The sequence below is a fragment of the Nerophis lumbriciformis genome, linkage group LG27 (assembly GCF_033978685.3).
Source record: "Nerophis lumbriciformis linkage group LG27, RoL_Nlum_v2.1, whole genome shotgun sequence".
Taxonomy (NCBI): Eukaryota; Metazoa; Chordata; class Actinopteri; order Syngnathiformes; family Syngnathidae; genus Nerophis; species Nerophis lumbriciformis.
Window position 1 is genome coordinate 517,501 of NC_084574.2, and position 19,157 is coordinate 536,657.

The following is a 19,157-nucleotide window of genomic DNA, read 5'->3' on the forward strand; positions in this document are numbered from 1 at the left end:
GTACCCACACTCTTTTACTATGAAGCCACGCTGTTGTAACACCTGGCTTGGCATTGTCTTGCTGAAATAAGCAGGGGCGTCCATGATAACGTTGCTTGGATGGCAACATATGTTGCTCCAAAAGCTGTATGTACCTTTCAGCATTAATGGTGCCTTCACAGATGTGTAAGTTACCCACTAATACACCCCCATACCATCGCACATGCTGGCTTTTACACTTTAACCTTAGAACAGTCCGGATGGTTCTTTCCCTCTATGGTCCACAGTTTCCAAAAACAATTTGAAATGTGGACTTGTCAGACCACAGAACACTTTTCCTCTTTGCATCAGTCCATCTTAGATGAGCTCGGCCCAGCGAAGCGTTTCTGGGTGTTGTTGATAAATGGCTCTGGCTTTATATAGTAGAGTTTTAACTTGCACTTACAGATGTAGCGACCAACTGTAGTTAATGACAGTGGTTTTCTGAAGTGTTCCTGAGCCCATGTGGTGATATCCTTTACACACTGATGTGGCTTTTTGATGCAGTAGCGCCTGAGGGATCCAAGGTGTGTAATATCATGGCTTACGTGCAGTGATTTCTCCAGATTCTCTGAACCTTTTGATGATATTACGGAGCGTAGATGGTGAAATCCCTAAATTCCTTGTTGAGAAATGTTGTTCTTAAACAATTTGCTCAGGCATTTGTTGACAAAGTGGTGACCCTCGCCCCGTCCTTGTTTGTGAATGACTGAGCATTTCATGGAAGCTGCTTTTATACCCAATCATGGCACCCACCTGTTCCCAATTAGCCTGTTAAACCTGTGAGATGTTCCAAATAAGAGCATTCCTCCACTTTCTCACTCTTTTTTGCCACTTGTGCCAGCTTTTTTGAATCATGTTGCAGGTATCAAATTCCAAATGAGCTAATATTTGCAAAAAAGAAGAAAGTTTGTCAGTGTGAACATGAAATATCTTGTCTTTGCAGTCTATTCAATTGAATATAAGTTGAAAAGGATTTGTTGTATTCTCTTTTTATTTACCATTTACACAACCTGACAACTTCACTGCTTTTGGCTTTTGTATTTGAGTCATCTCTCTCGGCACTCTGAGAAAAAAACGCACAAACGCATGCACGCAATTTAGTAGTGTTATAGTCATGGCATAGATTAGAGACAGAGCTTTTCTTCCTGTCCCTCACACACAACACTGACCTCGAGAGATAAACAAAAGTTTGGCGAGTTGGCAAACAGAGAAGGAGTTCTGGTACTTATTCTAAGATGATGGTAATCCATGAAGCTGAGTCATCAAACTGTCAAGTATTTTTATAGAAACTAGTTTTTCTTTGGCTTCATTTTTTCCCCTAACACAAGTGTTGTCTTATATCTGGCTCAATTTAGTAGTTCAAACTAAAGTGTTGTTCTCCTTACTGCCTTTAGGGTAAGGCGCCTTGGCTACTACGACCACACCCAGAGGCAGCTTGGAGAGAGGGCACTTTACGTGTTCCCTGCCAAGGGGGACGCCACACGCATCTCATTTGAAGGGCCTGAAGGGGCCCATGTCCTCTCGGAGGATCCCGTGGTCAGAAAGGTGTAGATTACAGGAATGACTTGTTATCCAGCTTGAACCTCATGTATTAACATTTCCTACTAAAAATTGTCCTTCGCTCAAATCCAGAGAACACACAAAAAATCCGATGTATTTAAGTGTGCGCACGCACTAATCCAAGCACATTTCTTTCTACATCCCAATCAACCTGCAATTGACTGCACATGTTTGGGTGGCTAGACACGCCCCCTTATAAAAATGCAAATCATATTGAAATTAGCCATGTGCCTGACATTACACTATCTGCCCAATCAGTTGGCGATGCTTCTTTATGGCTTTTCAAGCGAGCGAAAGAGGGTTGAATGGAATAAAGTATGTGAGCCTGTCAATGCTGTAGGCTCCGACAACCGCACACAGGCTGAAATACAAAATAAAATGGTCGGACATCAGGAAGAAGGTGAAGAAGAAGATGGATGTGCAGGGCCAAAACAGTCAAGGAGACCTAAAATAAAGTAGTGCTCATCCCTTTTAAAAAGATAGTTGCTGCAATGATACGTAAAACTTGAGAAAAGGAGGCTGACTCGATTACCACCAAATTCAATGTGTTTAACTCACAACAAAATGTGTCCATACAGAAGCCTGCTCACAGCAGTTTCAAGTATAAACAGTCTTTTATTTGGTTAGAAATAACTCTTGTTTGACTCCTCAATTAATGATCATAACACAGGAGAGCTACTTGCTGTAGCAGCCATTCATGTGCTGCAAAGTTCCCGCAACCCCCGGCTGCAGCTGCCTGGCCAAGCTGCTGCAGTCACAGGAACACATTGTGACAGCAATAGGTGGCAAAATGATCGCCCAGATAAATGAATAAACATCCTGACAAATACCAATATGAAGCTTTAAATGCATTGGTGAAAAAGTGAATTTTGTGTCCTTGCCTCAATCTTTTTTACACTGTTGAAGTCAAATGTTGGCAAAGCCCAAAGGACCACCTCTGTGGTTTCTACAGCCTGTAGAAATGTGTGTGCGTGAAGTTGGCGCCAGGCAGCGCACATTTCCATGCTCCGTTCACTCTAGATACATCTCAGATTTGCTAGGTTTTAATACATGAGGCCCCACAACATATTACGCTTCACACCTAATATTTATGTGTGTTGTGTTTTGCAGTTAAAAAGAATTTTAAAGAAGGATTCCGGGAAGAAGACGGAGAATGTTGATGCACAAGGTACCAAACCACTCAGTAATATGTTTTAGTTCCATACTGTGCATTCCCATTCTTATTCCTCCACACACATGAGAAGTCTTTCATCCTTTGTCATGGTCAGCAAATGGAGCATCTCCTTCCTCCAAGAATCTTGGAAGTAAATGTCTTGATGCAGTGTCAGAGAGCTTTACACTCCTGTGAGAGCAGTCTGTCAGACAGACTCTCCACAAATGAGGCTTGAGCTGAGGGAATAGAATGTGGAGAAGCAAAGTGCAGCTTGATCCAGGAACATGGATGACAATGATTATTCTCCCCTCGCAGAACTCCATTCTCCAAACCAATGCAGTGTTTCCCCAGGTTGTGGTGGGGAGGGCCTAGTCTATATGACATCATTTATGCATAATCTGCGCTAATGCATATATTTTCTATATAAAGGCAAACATTTTTTTTTAAATCTGTTAGTATTAATTAGTATTAACATAAATTTGTTCCTGTTCTATATCGTTTTGCTCTATTTTTCAAGTGTTGCTGCTTATTGCACAATGTACTTTGAGCATTTTGCAGGTTTCTAGTAACTTCATCAATCCTTTTAGTGACTTAAAAAAAACAAAAGAACGTCTAGCATCTATTTCTGGTGTTATTTGAGACTGTACTTGTCATTAGAGACTACTTCAGTAGCTCCATTTCCACAATGAACAGCGAGAGCTGCTGCTCCGACGGCACTTTCTCTTCATGAAAGCGTGCCGCTGTCGTCTAATATTTGCACATTGCACATTTTGTAGATTGCTGTCTGCGGGTACATCTCAGATATATTTAAGTAAATCCACATCGCAGACATGTTGTCTCTGCTCCAGACAATGGCATGCGTATTTCTTACGTCATCACAACATCTTGTTCAGCAGTCCTGTTTCGGTGATTAGTCTTTTTTTCGGTGGCCAAATTTTCGGTGCGTCACAAGTCAAATGTGATCATATTATAGGTTATATATATCCATTCATAGAATATATAACTTTCGTTTATTTTCACATAAAAAACACCTAATTTTTAAGGTTTGGCGGCTTTACTTTTGCTGTGGTGGGGCACCACGATCAATTACATATAGGGGAAATGTTGGATCTGTTTTAATTGTTTTAATCTCATCTTTTAACGAACATGATCATATTTTGCTGCAGGCGAGCACAAATCGGAACAAACAGACTCCTGCCATCACAACAGTAATGGCCCTGTTGAACCCAACCCGAATCCCCCTGAACCCCAAAACACACATGACGCCCCTGCAGAACACTGGGAACAGGACGCAGACGACGAAGCAGCAGAAGACACTGATGATACCAGGTCCGCCATTTAGCCTATGATCAAATAATGCACACGCACACACAAGTCCCTTTGGTGCTTTCAAAAAAGTTAACAATATTTTAAGAAAAAAGTGACAAAGTAAAATGATTTTTATTACGCATCTCACTTGACACCTAACTTGGTCCTCAAAACATATGTATGGTCTCTCTTTCTTTTTGGTTGTGGATGCTGGACTTTAAATAATCAACTGAAAAAATCAAGAGCAACTGAAATGTGGCTCTTAAGAAAAATACTCTGCATATCATGGACAGAAAATAAAAGTAATTAAAAGGTATTAGCACTACCAAAAGTATATCTCTAATTGAAATAATTTGAAGGAGGCAGCTCAAATTCCTTGGACATATCAAAAAAAGTCAGCTTAGAAAAAAGTGATGTTAGAAGGAAAGAAATCAACATATGTCACCTAGGAAACTTCATTGGAAATATAATACAGTGAAACCTCGATTTATGAACTTAATTGGTTATTGAACAGGGTTTGATTAATAAGTTTGTATAGTGATGGAAATGTCTCCATACAAGCAATGTAAATATGAATAATGGCTTCCAGCCTCGACAAAAGTCCATCATTTAGTGAAGGCTTGAACACAATATAAAGTGCTACACTGTACTTTTTATCAAAAAAACATAACAAGGAGGTAATGGGTGTAGATAACAAGCCAAAACAAGAAGCTACTGTCCTCTGTATGTGCTGCTCTGCCAACACCCACACACACACAGAAGTCCCTTTGTTGCCCTCACAAATAATCAGAAATCACATCATTTCCTTAACATTAACAACCATATTGCTCCAATACCAAACATTTAAAAAAGTAAAATCCACTTACATTAACATCGGCAAAGCAGGAGTTGAGGAGAAAAGAGCAGACAGAGGGGAGGGGGGGGGGGGGGCGTGCGTGTGCTTTGGAAGAGGCTTTAAAATAAGTTAGCTTCGACATCTTTTCCCAGGAAAGTCAGATCTCATCACAACTAAAACTTGCTGTGGTACGTCGATTCTTCCATACTTGTGAGCGCTATTAATGTACTCTTCGTAAATAGTCACAGTGATTCCCTCCTTCTTTCCACGCTGGTCTGTTGTCTTTTTGGGACTCATATTGAGTTAGCAAACTGGGAAAAAAAAACCTTGTCAAAAGGCGAAAAATCACAGAAAAGACAAAAACGCTGAAGTACTGAGAAGTGATGAGAAATGTACTTCACAGCAAGTGACGTAGAAGCCTCCGCCTCCCCCAAAATGCTGCGCCCTGCTTTGTGCCTGCAAGCGGGACACAAAATGAATAAATGAATGAAGCCTTTGTATACCGAGACATGGTTCGCACACAGAGGCATATTTGGCCCGATCTAAAAGTTTGTTAATCGAAAAGTTTGCAAATAGTTTTTTTTTAATTGAGGTTCCACTGTACCGTAATTAGACATAGACTTCCTTTTATTGTCATTCAAATGTGAACTTTACAGTACAGATCAGAACAAAATGTTGTTGCATTAGCTCATGGTAGTGCAGAATAAAAGAGCAATAAGGTGCAGATATAAATAAATAGATTACTGTACAGATAAATATATTGCACTTTTGCATATGCATCCAGGTTTATGGAAGTATGTTATATTGTCTTTATATTCCATCCAGTTCATCCATTTTTGGGGGGAATTGAGGGGATTGTTTTAATGTGTTCAAGAGTTTTATGGCCTGAGGGAAGAAGCTGTTACAGCAGTGAAAACAGTCCTTGAGGGGGAGGTGGGAAATGTATATATATATATATTATAAAAATATAAATATAAATACAATTAAAGCTGCAAGCAGCGTTGGTCGGGCCCGCGTATTTGGCAGGTGCTAGTCGTAAGTGTCCCAATACTTTTGTCCAGTTTTAGTCCCAAGTGTCCCAATACTTTTGGCAAGTTGTAGTCCTAAGTGTCCCAATACTTTTGTCAAGTTGTAGTCCCAAGTGTCCCAATACTTTTGTCCAGTTTTCGGCCTAAGTGTCCCAATACTTTTGTCCAGTTTTCGGCCTAAGTGTCCCAATACTTTTGTCCGGTGGTAGTCATAAGTGTCCCAATACTTTTGTCTAGTGTACCTACCTTGTCTGCATTGTGTGGGCACGTTGGTGCTTCCTGCTTTTAAGCAGCCATCTTAAAAAAACAGCAGCGCAGCAGCATCAGCGCAGCGGGTCTTTGAAGGGTCATAAAATCAAAACCGGAGCAGGTATTAAAACGCTGTTCTGTTATTTTATACACAAGTGTTTAATCTCTCTCCTGTGTTAGTTTGAAGCCGAAACGACAAACGCGCTCAGAGGAGATAGTTTTTGAAGGAAGATGACCGGTTTTTACAAAAAAATTGTTTTGAAGGGGGAATAGCAAACTTCCTGTTGATTTTTGCTGGGGGTTGTCAATTTATGAAATGTAGGTCTAAGTGAGACCTACATAGAGGTTTTTGTTTCATGTCTCTCCGACCTTCCCAGTGGGAGTGACAGGCAGTTTTGTCAGTTTTTTCATCCGAGGAGCAGTTTTTTTGTGCGTTTTATTAAAAAATTGCGCTAGAGCACAATTTTGAGATTTGGGGTTAGGTTTTTTTATTAGATCACAATTTTTGCCAGTCCTGATGTGTGCGTTCAGTTTGGTGAGTTTTGAAGCATGTTAAGAGGGTCAAATTACAGCTCAAAGAGGCAAAAGTGACTGTTTTTAGTACTTTTTTGTCTTGGAAGGGGGAATTGCCAACTTCCTGTTGATTTTAGCCCGACAATGTACTATTATGAAATGTAGGTCTAAGTCAGACCTACATAGAGGTTTTTGTTTCATGTCTCTCCGACCTTCCTAGTGGGAGTTACAGGCAGTCTAGTTGTTTTTTTTCCTAGGGGGCGCTAGAGCGCAATTTTGAGTTTTGTGGTTCGGTTTTTAAAAAAAAAGGCAATTTTCACAGGTCCTGATGTGTGGGTCAAATATGGTGAGTTTTGAAGCATGTTAAGTGGGTCAAATTACAGTTTAATGTGGCGGCGGAAGAATACAGAATAAAACCTTACAAATTCAATAGGTCCTTATGTCCCATTGTATAAGGACTCCCTTTGGGAGTCCTTATACAATGGGCCATGCAGGCCCTAACTATATGTAATATAATATAATGTCTGCCAACAGACCTGCCACTCCATGATGAGAATGCAAGCAGGCTATAAAAGACACTATAGCACACAGTTGATCATCAGTTTGTAAACTGGTCTCAGAACAGCTCCAAGAATTGTTGTCTCTCGCTCTCTTCAACCGGCCTGCAGCTCTCTGACGTCGTCGGCCAGCTCCACAGCCTCCTCTCAAAGCGGAGGCCTGGGAAGCAACCGCAAAAAGAGCATCCCGCTGTCAATCCGCAACCTGAAGAGGAAGCACAAGAAGAAGAGGACCAAATTCTCCCGCGAGTTCAAACCTGGAGACTGGTGAGCATTAAACCTTGGTGCCTTGGCCCTCTGATATACAGAACACAGTGCAAGTTGAACATGTTTTGGCATGATTAATAGTGATATTGTGTGTGCAGTGTGGCTGTGGAAGTGGTATCCACCAAGACAACAGCTGATGTGATGTGGAAGGACGGGCAGGTGGAGAAGGGGATCAGATCCAACGACCTCATCCCCATCCAGCACCTTGACAGCCACGAGTTTTGTCCTGGTGACTTTGTTGTGGACAAACGATGTAAGTATTAACTTTTGACATTCCTGAAATTGTAATATCATATCTTTATCTTGTGTTTCTTGCTATAGCCCAAGCCCTCCAGGACCCAGGGGTGTACGGCGTGATCCAGTCCGGCGACCACAGGGGTAGAACATGCATCGTCAAGTGGATTAAACTCAATGCCACCAGTGATGATGTGGAGGCAAGTCAAGAAATGAACATTATTGTGGTTTGTGTGCATCAAATAAGCTTATTTTGCCTGCAGGTTATTGGTGTGGAGGAAGACGTCAGCGTGTACGACATCGCAGATCACCCTGATTTCCATTTCCGCACCACCGACATTGTCATTAGAATATGGAACTCTGAAGACGGAGAGAACGACTGTGGAAATGAGGTGAATGGATACGTTTGTTTGGATAATTAATGGAACTTCTTGGTCAGCAATAATAGAGTCAGAATAGCGTATTTTCCGGACCGTAGGGCGCACCGGATTATAAAGCACACTGCCGATGAATGCTCTGTTTTCCATCTTTTTCATATATAAGGCGCACTGGATTATAGGGCACATTAAAGGAGTCATATTATTATGATTTTTTTCTAACTATAAAAGACTTCCTTGTGGTCTACATAACATGTAATGCTGGTTCTTGTTGCATAGATGATGTTTTACACATCATCTTCAAGTCGCTTTCTGACAGTCTCTTCAGGATGTTTTGTGGGCAGTCTTATTTACGTGCCGCCACTTGGACAGCCTTTTCTCCGGATGCCCGAACCACCTCATCTGGCTCCTCTTGATGTGGAGGAGCAGCGGCTTTACTTTGAGCTCCCCCCGGATGACAGAGCTTCTCACCCTATCTCTAAGGGAGAGCCCCGCCACCCGGCGGAGGAAACTCATTTCGGCCGCTTGTACCCGTGATCTTGTCCTTTCGGTCATAACCCAAAGCTCATGACCATAGGTGAGGATGGGAACGTAGATCGACCGCTAAATTGAGAGCTTTGCCTTCCGGCTCAGCTCCTTCTTCACCACAACGGATCGATACAGCGTCCGCATTACTGAAGACGCCGCACCGATCCGCCTGTCGATCTCACGATTCACTCTTCCCTCACTCGTGAACAAGACTCCGAGGTACTTGAACTCCTCCACTTGGGGCAAGATCTCCTCCCCAACCCGGAGATGGCACTCCACCCTTTTCCGGGCGAGAACCATGGACTCGGACTTGGAGGTGCTGATTCTCATCCCAGTCGCTTCACACTCGGCTGCGAACCGATCCAGTGAGAGCTGAAGATCCTGGCCAGATGAAGCCATCAGGACCAAATCATCTGCAAAAAGCAGAGACCTAATCCTGCAGCCACCGAACCAGATCCCCTCAACGCCTTGACTGCGCCTAGAAATTGTGTCCATAAAAGTTATGAACAGAATGGGTGACAAAGGGCAGCCTTGGCGGAGTCCAACCCTCACCGGAAACGTGTCCGACTTACTGCCGGCAATGCGAACCAAGCTCTGACACTGATCATACAGGGAGCGGACCGCCACAATCAGACAGTCCGAAACCCCATACTCTCTGAGCACTCCCCACAGGACTTCCCGAGGGACACGGTCGAATGCCTTCTCCAAGTCCACAAAGCACATGTAGACTGGTTGGGCAAACTCCCATGCACCCTGAAGGACCCTGCCGAGAGTATAGAGCTGGTCCACAGTTCCACGACCAGGACGAAAACCACACTGTTCCTCCTGAATCCGAGGTTCCACTATCCGGCGTAGCCTCCTCTCCAGTACACCTGAATAGACCTTACCGGGAAGGCTGAGGAGTGTGATCCCACGATAGTTAGAACACACCCTCCGGTTCCCCTTTTTAAAGAGAGGAACCACCACCCCGGTCTGCCAATCCAGAGGTACTGCCCCCGATGTCCACGCGATGCTGCAGAGTCTTGTCAACCAAGACAGCCCCACAGCATCCAGAGCCTTAAGGAACTCCGGGCGGATCTCATCCACCCCCGGGGCCTTGCCACCGAGGAGCTTTTTAACTACCTCAGCAACCTCAGCCCCAGAAATAGGAGAGCCCAGCACAGATTCCCCAGGCCCTGCTTCCTCATAGGAAGACGTGTTGGTGGGATTGAGGAGGTCTTCGAAGTATTCCCTCCACCGATCCACAACTTCCGCAGTCGAGGTCAGCAGAACACCATCCACACCATACACGGTGTTGGTAGTGCACTGCTTCCCCTTCCTGAGGCGGTGGATGGTGGTCCAGAATCGCTTCGAAGCCGTCCGGAAGTCGTTGCTTTAAATGGAACTTAGATATTGGCTTTCACTATGTAAAGCGCTTTGAGTCACTTGAGAAAAAAGCGCTATATAAATGTAATTCACTTCACTTCACATCTTTGTTGTAGCGGTGTAGCGTGCAAGGACGGGAGTGGAAGAAGTGTCAAAAGATGGAGCTAACTGTTTTAATGACATTCATACTTTACTTTCATCAATAACGGAGCAGCATTTCCTCATCCGCCGGAAATGTGTCCCGTGAAAAAGCGTCCGACTGGAACTCTCTAATAACTAATGTTCCTTGGGTGAATAATGTAAAGTCACTACACCGGTATGTTTTAGTGCTTTCATGGTGAGTTTACTGACAGATATAAGTAAGAACTTTACACTACTTTATATTAGAAATGGCAACAGTGGAGGATGAATGTCCCATAACAAGAAGATAGAGAAAAAGAAGGAGCTTATCCACTATGGCTTCGGCACGGTCTACAAAGGCAGACGCCCAATTTTTCAGGATTTAATCAGATCCCAAACACAGATCAGCAGGTACCAGAAGGTTAGAAAAGTTGCTTTTTCATAATATTGTGAAACAAAAGGCCAGATAATATGTCTTACCTTATACACACAGCATAATAATACTCCTATGTTGAAGCACATCAAGCAGTGTGGCTTCATAGCTTACCAAAGTCCTACTAAAACATTTTCATAGATTTTTGAGTGCCGTGTGTAATGTTGTATATTTTCAGTGGAACATATAAAATGTTGGTGTTGTTTACTTAATCATATTGCATTCTACACATATCTCTTAATGTTTGACTGCCATCTACTGGTCACACGTATCATTACACCATGTACCAGAAAAAAAAAAAATGCTTCGAGGTTGGTAAGCAAAACCAAATGTATTGTTGTAAGGCGCGCTGTCGAGTTCTGAGGGAAAAAAAAGGATTTTAAGTGCGCCTTATAGTCTGGAAAATACGGTAAGCTGTATTAGCCAAAATATGTTGAACACACAAGACATTTAACACTGTGCTGTCTTGTTAAATGTGAACAATAAATCTTAACGATTAGTTAAAAATATAAACAAGTACTTAAATAACAAATATTTGCAAGACTTAGAAATAAGAGTACAGTGGTGAATAGAGCAAAATCAAAAACGATGAGGTGAACATGAGTTAGTACATCTACAGTGACAGGTAAGTTCCAGGTGACAGGAATGATGTCGACATACAGACGAAATAATCAGCAAAGTTTATGTTTGACGTGTTCCTTTTATGATCTAGACCAGAGGTGTCCAAAGTGTGGCACAATCAAAAAATACTATTACACAAAAATACATCAAAAATTGAAAAAAGAGAGCATACAGGTGAAATGAACAAGAACAAGTAACAATGTTGACTAATAACACCAAGCTGCCATGCAGACTGTTTTTTTCTTTCAAACCAATTACTTCACATCAAACATTCCACTTCGACATATTTTTTAGGGCTGAATATGCGTGTTTTGTGTGTTAGACATTAACAAAACTAAGTTTTCTATGACAAAAAGGTTTAAGACAAACAAAAAAACTCCCTACAAAAATAGTTTTAAAAAAAAGAGGAAATTGTAATCGATGGATGAATCTAAAGTTGTTTTAAAGATTTAACTGTTGAAAATAAAAACATCTGTATGACTTATTTTTTAACACTTTTATGAGTGGGATTTATTTTTTAAACTCGGTGCTTTAAAAGTAATGACTTACAATCAATGTTGTTACGAGTTATTGACCCATTTCAGTCTTCACTTACTTCACATCAAATATTCAACTTTGAAATGTTTTTGGGGCAAATGTTGCTTATTTAGTTTTTGCCTTTAAAAACAAGAGTTTCTTTAACAAAACAAGTCTATATATGTATGTATGTACAGTAGGTATGAAAAAAAGAAAAATGACATGACTTAATAAAAAAAAGACCCTTCTGTGTCCTCGAGAAACCTAAAGGTAAAAAAAAATCAATATATTGTAATGATTTTGAAAATGAAAAGTATCAAATGGACCCTGCGTCTTTTTTAGTTTGCGGCCCTCAGTATGGCGTCACGTTAGTGCCAAAAATCCGAGCGCATAAAAACTGTTATCGCGCGCTGATTCTCCACTTCGTGCGCGCGCGAGACACTCTTTTGCGCGCGCGTGGTGCCTCTCTGCGCGTGCGCGGTGCCTTTCTGCGCGCGCGACGCCTTTCTGCGCGCTCTCTGTGTACTCCTGGCATCTCTCCTCGCGCTGTCATGTTTCTTTTTGGCACTTTGGGGGCGGGTATGCTTAGACGGCCCCTCCTTTCTGATTGGCTGTGAGCATTTGTCATATGACCAATCATTCTCCAGCATAGCAACGTTGTAGCCATCTTACCTCGGACATCTAGCCTCAATCATTACATTGATGTCAATGGTACATGTACTAATTAAATGACCATAACTTGCTCGATTTTCAACCAATTTACAAACGGTTTGCATTGTTACAAATCTTATTACATGTAGATATGACATAGGATGCTGTACCTGTTGAAATTACCTCTTTCGCTTTAAAAAAAAAAAGACTTAATTGTGCAACATAGTTGTGTAGGGTCAGTGTTAGTCAGTTCTCTGATTATTTTAAACTGTTTCAGAATATATTATTAAAAGCTATTTTTAACATTTTAAAAACAAAATTCAAAGATTATTTCATTAATTTTATGGCTGAATCAAAAGAAATTCCATAAATTAGAAAACAAATGTTCAAGAAGAAGTGAAAATATAAAATAATGTTATTTCTGGTGGACCAGTTCTGGCTGAAAGATGTGATTATGGTGTTTGTTGTCTTATTATTTATTTGGGTCACATTTTGTATTACCCTGTATTGTGTTTATGTGCTATGAAATAACCTTCATCAGCGCGCGACATTTTTTTATCCACTTCTTCCTCCGTAAATCTTGATACATATTGACGATGACCCGCCCTGCTATACTTCTGATTGGCTCTGAGCATTTTTCAGCATTTTTCGCCTGACCAATCAGATGCCAGGAGTACACAGAGAGCGCGCAGAAAGGCATCGCGCGCGCGCGCAGAAAGGCACCGCGCGCGCAAAAAGGCACCACGCGTGCGCGCAAAAGGGTGTCGCGTGCGTGCACGAAGTGGAGAATCAGTGCGCGATAACAGTTTTTATGCGCTCGGATTTTTGGCACTAATGTGACGCCATACCTCAGTGGAAAAGCTTGGCCAGCCCTGATTTAGACCATACAGAGAATGAATCATTTGCATACATTTGAATCTTGTGCTGAACTGTAAAGGTTTAAAGATGGTCTCCTGCTCCCTCAGACATCAGTTGGCCAAGTGTCCAGGGTGGACGTCAACAGCAAAGTGGAAGTAGTGTGGGCAGACAACTCCATGACCATCGTCCTCCCACAGGTACACTTCAATTGTAAAACAAGTCAAATGAAATCATCAAAACCACATTTGAACCCCACACAGCATCTCTATGGCGTAGAGTCCGAGATAGAGGAGACGGACTATGACTCGGTGGAGGAGACCAGCAGCGGCTTGTCCACCGAGGAGTGGGAGGATGAGAGCGACAGCTGGGAGACGGACAACGGCCTCACCACGGAAGACGACAGCCACGTCAACAATATGGACGTCACGGAGACGGCCACCCCCGTCCCCCTCGACTCCTCGGTGTTCATCATTCCCCCTCAAGAGGGCGGCAAAGTCAGCAGTCCCACCAAAGCAGTGGAGGACGATGTAGCTGTGGCGAGTGCCACTTCTGGAGGAGGTGTGTTGGTTTTTTTATTATGGCAAAGACAACACATACTATTTATACTACATGCTTGTGTGTACCCCTTTAAATGACATTCTCTACATTTATCCTGTTAGTTTCTACCAAGCAGTATGATGCACAATTATTTGTTCTGTTTCCATTCTACAAGAGTCACCTTACCACTTCAGTTGATGAATGAGCGAAGTGGAGGATGTGGCACTATTTACGTACGCATGTAGTAGTAGTAGTAGTAGTAGTGGTGGTTGTAGACACTGGACTGAGGATTTAATAGTCCAGTGTCATTTTGAATTATTTTGCCCATCGTCGAAGTTCAGTCAAATCTACGGCGTTTTTTCCAGCGAAATAAACGGATGGCGATATATAGTGTGTGTCATGTGTATAGTGACTGATCACCAGGCGTCAGTAACATCACATGGATGTGCTTAAGCAGTATACAGTGGAGCCTCGCTTAATTGGACTTAATTGGTTCTTGAACAGGGTTTGTAAATTTTCAATGTTGTGAGGCGAAGCAAATTTCTCCATTAGAAACTATTTAAATATGAATAATGGCTTCCAGCCTGGACAAATGTCCATGTTTTAGTGAAGGTTTGTACACTTTGAACACAATATAAAGAGATATATCTATATCAAACAAACATAACAAGGGGATGATGGATCAACTTTCTATTTATTAACATTCAGAACTGTGTTGTATGCACTGCTCTGCCAACACACACACAGAAGTCCCTTTGTTGCCCTAACAAACGATCAGAAGTCACAACAATCCTTAACTTTAAAGGGGAACATTATCACAATTTCAGAAGGGTTAAAACCATTAAAAATCAGTTCCCAGTGGCTTATTTTATTTTTCAAAGTTTTTTTCAAAATTTTACCCATCACGCAATATCCCTAAAAAAAGCTTCAAAGTGCCTGATTTTAACCATCGTTATATACACCCGTCCATTTTCCTGTGACGTCACATAGTGATGCCAACACAAACAAACATGGCGCATAGAACAGCAAGCTATAGCGACATTAGCTCGGATTCAGACTCGGATTTCAGCGGCTTAAGCGATTCAACAGATTACACATGTATTGAAACGGATGGTTGTAGTGTGGAGGCAGGTAGCGAAAACCAAATTGAAGAAGAAACTGAAGCTATTGAGCCATATCGCTTTGAACCGTATGCAAGCGAAACCCACGAAACCGACACGACAGCCAGCGACACGGGAGAAAGCGAGGACGAATTCGGCGATCGCCTTCTAACCAACGATTGGTATGTGTTTGTTTGGCATTAAAGGAAACTAACAACTATGAACTAGGTTTACAGCATATGAAATACATTTGGCAACAACATGCACTTTGAGAGTACAGACAGCCCAATTTTCATCAATTAATATATTCTGTAGACATACCCTCATCCGCGCTCTTTTCCTGAAAGCTGATCTGTCCAGTTTTGGAGTTGATGTCAGCAGGCCAGGGAAGCTAGGGTCGATATTCTTCTCTTGATCATCTTCGGTGGCATAAGGGACGGTGTGAGCCAAGACATCCAGGGTGTTTAGCTCGCTCGTCTGCGGGAACAAACTGCCGCCATTGCTTGCCGTGCTACCGAGGTCCTTTGTCCCTGAATTGCTCACACACTCCGGCAGATTCAATGGGGGTCTGGCGGCAGATTTCTTTGACTTTATGGTTGGAAATGCATCTGCTTTGAGTGTCGCAGGATATCCACACATTCTTGCCATCTCTGTTGTAGCATAGGTGGGTAAAGTGTGCGGAACAAATGTCCAATTTCTTGCCACTTTGGCATCTTTGGACCACTGGTGCAACTTGAATCCGTCCCTGTTGGTGTTGTTACACCCTCCGACAACACACCGACGAGGCATGATGTCTCCAAGGTACGGAAAACAGTCGAAAAAACGGAAAATAACAGAGCTCATTTGACTCGGTGTTTGAGAAAATGGCGGATTGCTTCCCGATGTGACGCCACGTTGTGACGTCATCGCTCCGAGAGAAAATAATAGAAAGGCGTTTAATTCGCCAAAATTCACCCATTTAGAGTTCGGAAATCGGTTAAAAAAATATATGGTCTTTTTTCTGCAACATCAAGGTATATATTGACGCTTACATAGGTCTGCTGATAATGTTCCCCTTTAACAACCACAATGCTACAACAATAAACATATACAAAAGTAAACAGAAACAGAGAGAGGGAAGGAAGGGCATGTGTGCTCTCCTGCTGCTGAAAGAGAGGTTTTTTCTCCCCTCCGCTGTAAAATAAGTCTGCTCTGGCATATTTTTTCCAGAAAAGTCCAGTGTCATTACTATTAAATCTTCCTGTTGTATGAAGCGTGCTTCGTCAATTCTTCCATACTTGTGAGCGCCATTAATGCACTGTATGCAAATAGTCTCTTTTTTTTAACTCCACAGTAATTTCCCCTTCTTTCCATGCTGGGCTGTTGTCTTTTTTCATATTGAGTTTGCAAAATGGACAAAACTAGTCAAAAGGCAAAAAAAGCATGGAAAAAAGTGAGCAGTGAGCGACTAGTGCACTGCAATGTGCAGCAGGTGACGTGAATTGCTCTGCCTTATTAAATGCTGCGCCCTGCTTTTTGCTCGCAGGCGGAACACAAATGTTCGTTCACAGACACGGTACGCACTCAGACGCTCATTTGGCTCGATCACAAGTTCGCACATAGAGGGGTTGGTAAATCGAGAATCCTGTATGTGGCTATTGCAAAGTTAATTAAAGGTACTTATTAAATCAATACAGTCTTTTCATTTGAGTAAACAAAACAAACATCTCATTTGTGACTTGTTTTACCTAAAAAAAAAAGCCAAACCACAGTTTGTGAGGTCCTCAGTTCTGGCACAGCACCCAAGAAGACATCAAACTTGACTAAATGCAGGATGTTCAATTTCCTGTGAGTTTCTCCGGGCTAGACGGTGAGATTTGGCCAGCCAAAGGCAATGTAAAGCATCTTCTCAACACTATTAGTAAAATACATCTGTATAATACAGGGAAACCTCAATTTACCAATTGGTTCTTGAACATGGTTCTTAAGTGGGAAAGTTCTTTTAGTGAAGCAATTTCTCTGTAAGAAACAATGTAATCATAAATAATCGGTTCTAGCATGGACAAATGTCACTATTTTAGTAAAATAATGCACACCTTAAAGATAATATACTGTACATTATATTAAACAAACGTATCAAGGGAGTAACGATCTCTGCACTATCAAAATAAAAAGTTATGTGGACTTTGATTAAAAAAAAACTTCTGCACTCTAAATGAAGCTACTAAAATACTGTAGCTTGATTTGTAACTCACCTACCTACTATGTATTGTACTTGTATTTTAAATTGCTTATCATTATGTTATTTCAATTGTGTTGTGTATTTTTAATCCTTTGTTATTTTAATTGTGGATGTAAAATGCGCCATAAAAGGACTACAGTTGTAAATGAGCGTGGTGCTACATCTTCTTGATGTAACTGCACATTGTCCTTCAAATAAACAAATACAAACACCACGGCAAACTGAACTTTCAATGCGGGCGCACTCACACACTAAAGTATTTCTGGTGCTCTCAAAATGTTAACAACCATGTTGCCACAATAATGCAAAAATAAAAGCAAATATGTTTTTACCTTTTGTCCACAGCAGATCCCTGCTTCTTTCCAGGATGCTTTGTTAGCTTTTTTTTTTAAACTGCTATTGTGTAACAAAATAGACAAAAGTTGGTGAAGAAGTAGAAAGGAAACCCGTGCTGAAGCACTGAGAAGTGGTGAGCAAATAATAGACAGGATGTGACATGGGGGGCTGCGCCTCTCCAACATGGCCCCGCCTCTTATGTGCTGTACTGCACAGGAAGTGACTAAGATTGATCTCTTACTCTCTAAAAACTATTTGAATATTGTTCTAATACAGTGATTCTCAAACTGTGGTACACGTACCACTAGTGGGATGTGGGCTCTATCTAGTGCTACGCCAAATAATCAGTTGATTAAAGAACAGTGTTTTATTTTCTTGTTTTTTTCAAATTGTGTGTAATGTTACAGAAGCCAAACACATCAAATATACTTGTCAAATAAGCCTTGTTTTGATGAATACTTAGGTCTACTACACTACTGTATTTAATGTTGTCATTATGGTGGTACTTAATGAATACTTAGGTCTACTACACTACTGTATTTAATGTTGTCATTATGGTGGTACTTAATGAATACTTAGGTCTACTACACTACTGTATTTTGATGTGGGTCATTATGGTGGTACTTAATGAATACTTAGGTCTACTATGTATTTTAATGTGGGTCATTATGGTTTTACTTGGAGAGTTTTTTTTCTGAAAAAGTTAGAGAACCACTGTATTAATATTTAAACACAATCCAACACATCTTCTGCACACGGCTGGTATTAACTCACCTCTCCCACACTGAGTGGGTAAGAAGGATTCATATGAGAAGATTCCTCTGGAATGAATGGTTATTTAAGTAGAAAGTGTGCTAGGAAGATGTCTTGTAACGAGTGCTATCTTCTCAGGAAGCACTCCAGCAGGAGCCGTCAACGGAGCTGAGAAGAGCAGCAAGGACTGTGCTTCTCGGGGCTTCAGGGAGTTAAAGGAGGCCCTGAAGATCCTGGAGAGCCTGAAGAACATGACCGTGGAGCAACTCCGGACCGGCGTCTCTCCGACGTCCCCTACCTCAATCGAACCGGCTTTGGCGGCCAAGGCGGCGAGTTCGGCGCCGCCCTCGGCCCCCAAGAAGCCCACCAAGGAGCGCTTCCTGGACGACATCAAGAAGCTCCAGGAGACCCTGAGAAAGACGCTGGATAACGTGGCCATCGTGGAGGAGGAGAAGATGGAGGCTGTGGTGGAAGCAGGTGGGGGTGCAGGCGCAGGGCCGGAGGTATGTTGGAGGAATTGTGCGTCATTGACAAGGAATGTGTGGGGTGCACTACTTGGCTACAACCAGCAGGGGCGCTGTTGAGTCAGTAAAGAAACAGGAGTTACCAATCACATCTTTGTCCACCATTTCATTACTTCTCCTCATTGTTTTCTTCCCCCTGCTGGTTCTTCACTGCTCAGGCCGAGAAAGGCGGAGAGGAGAAGCCCCACCCTGAGCCTCAGACGCCGGTGGGTGGACAAGAGTGGCCCAGTGACTTTCTCAGTGACACACCTGTACTGTGCCAACAGAGTGGCGGCAAACCTGGCGTCACCTTTACCAGTGCCAAAGGCGAAGTGTTCTCTGTGCTGGAGTGGGCACCAGGTGAGAAATCATGTCTTCTTGACTTTCTCTGGATTCTGTGAAGGACACGTCAGTCCACCACACCTGATAAGTCCACCCAGCTCCTCCTTTCAATTGATGAGACTTTTGGACTTCAGCTGCTGTGACTGCAAAGACTAATCAATTCTACATGAG

At 42.2% G+C, this 19,157-nt stretch overlaps 1 protein-coding gene across 4 annotated transcripts in view; it reads left to right on the forward strand.

Annotated features, from left to right (window-relative positions):
* The window catches only part of ube2o (ubiquitin-conjugating enzyme E2O), a 46,958-nt gene that overhangs the window by 20,016 nt on the left and 7,785 nt on the right, over positions 1-19,157 (forward strand). For 3 of the 4 annotated variants that reach the window (XM_061923094.2, XM_061923093.2, XM_061923096.2), the window contains exons 8-18: positions 1,416-1,566; positions 2,692-2,749; positions 3,901-4,063; positions 7,336-7,491; positions 7,590-7,744; positions 7,813-7,925; positions 7,989-8,117; positions 13,302-13,391; positions 13,455-13,752; positions 18,280-18,644; positions 18,824-19,004. In XM_061923094.2, coding sequence (XP_061779078.2) covers positions 1,416-1,566; positions 2,692-2,749; positions 3,901-4,063; positions 7,336-7,491; positions 7,590-7,744; positions 7,813-7,925; positions 7,989-8,117; positions 13,302-13,391; positions 13,455-13,752; positions 18,280-18,644; positions 18,824-19,004 — 1,859 coding nt within the window. The remainder of the gene's footprint in view (positions 1-1,415; positions 1,567-2,691; positions 2,750-3,900; positions 4,064-7,335; positions 7,492-7,589; positions 7,745-7,812; positions 7,926-7,988; positions 8,118-13,301; positions 13,392-13,454; positions 13,753-18,279; positions 18,645-18,823; positions 19,005-19,157) is intronic. The other variant, XM_061923095.2, reaches the window with a different exon arrangement.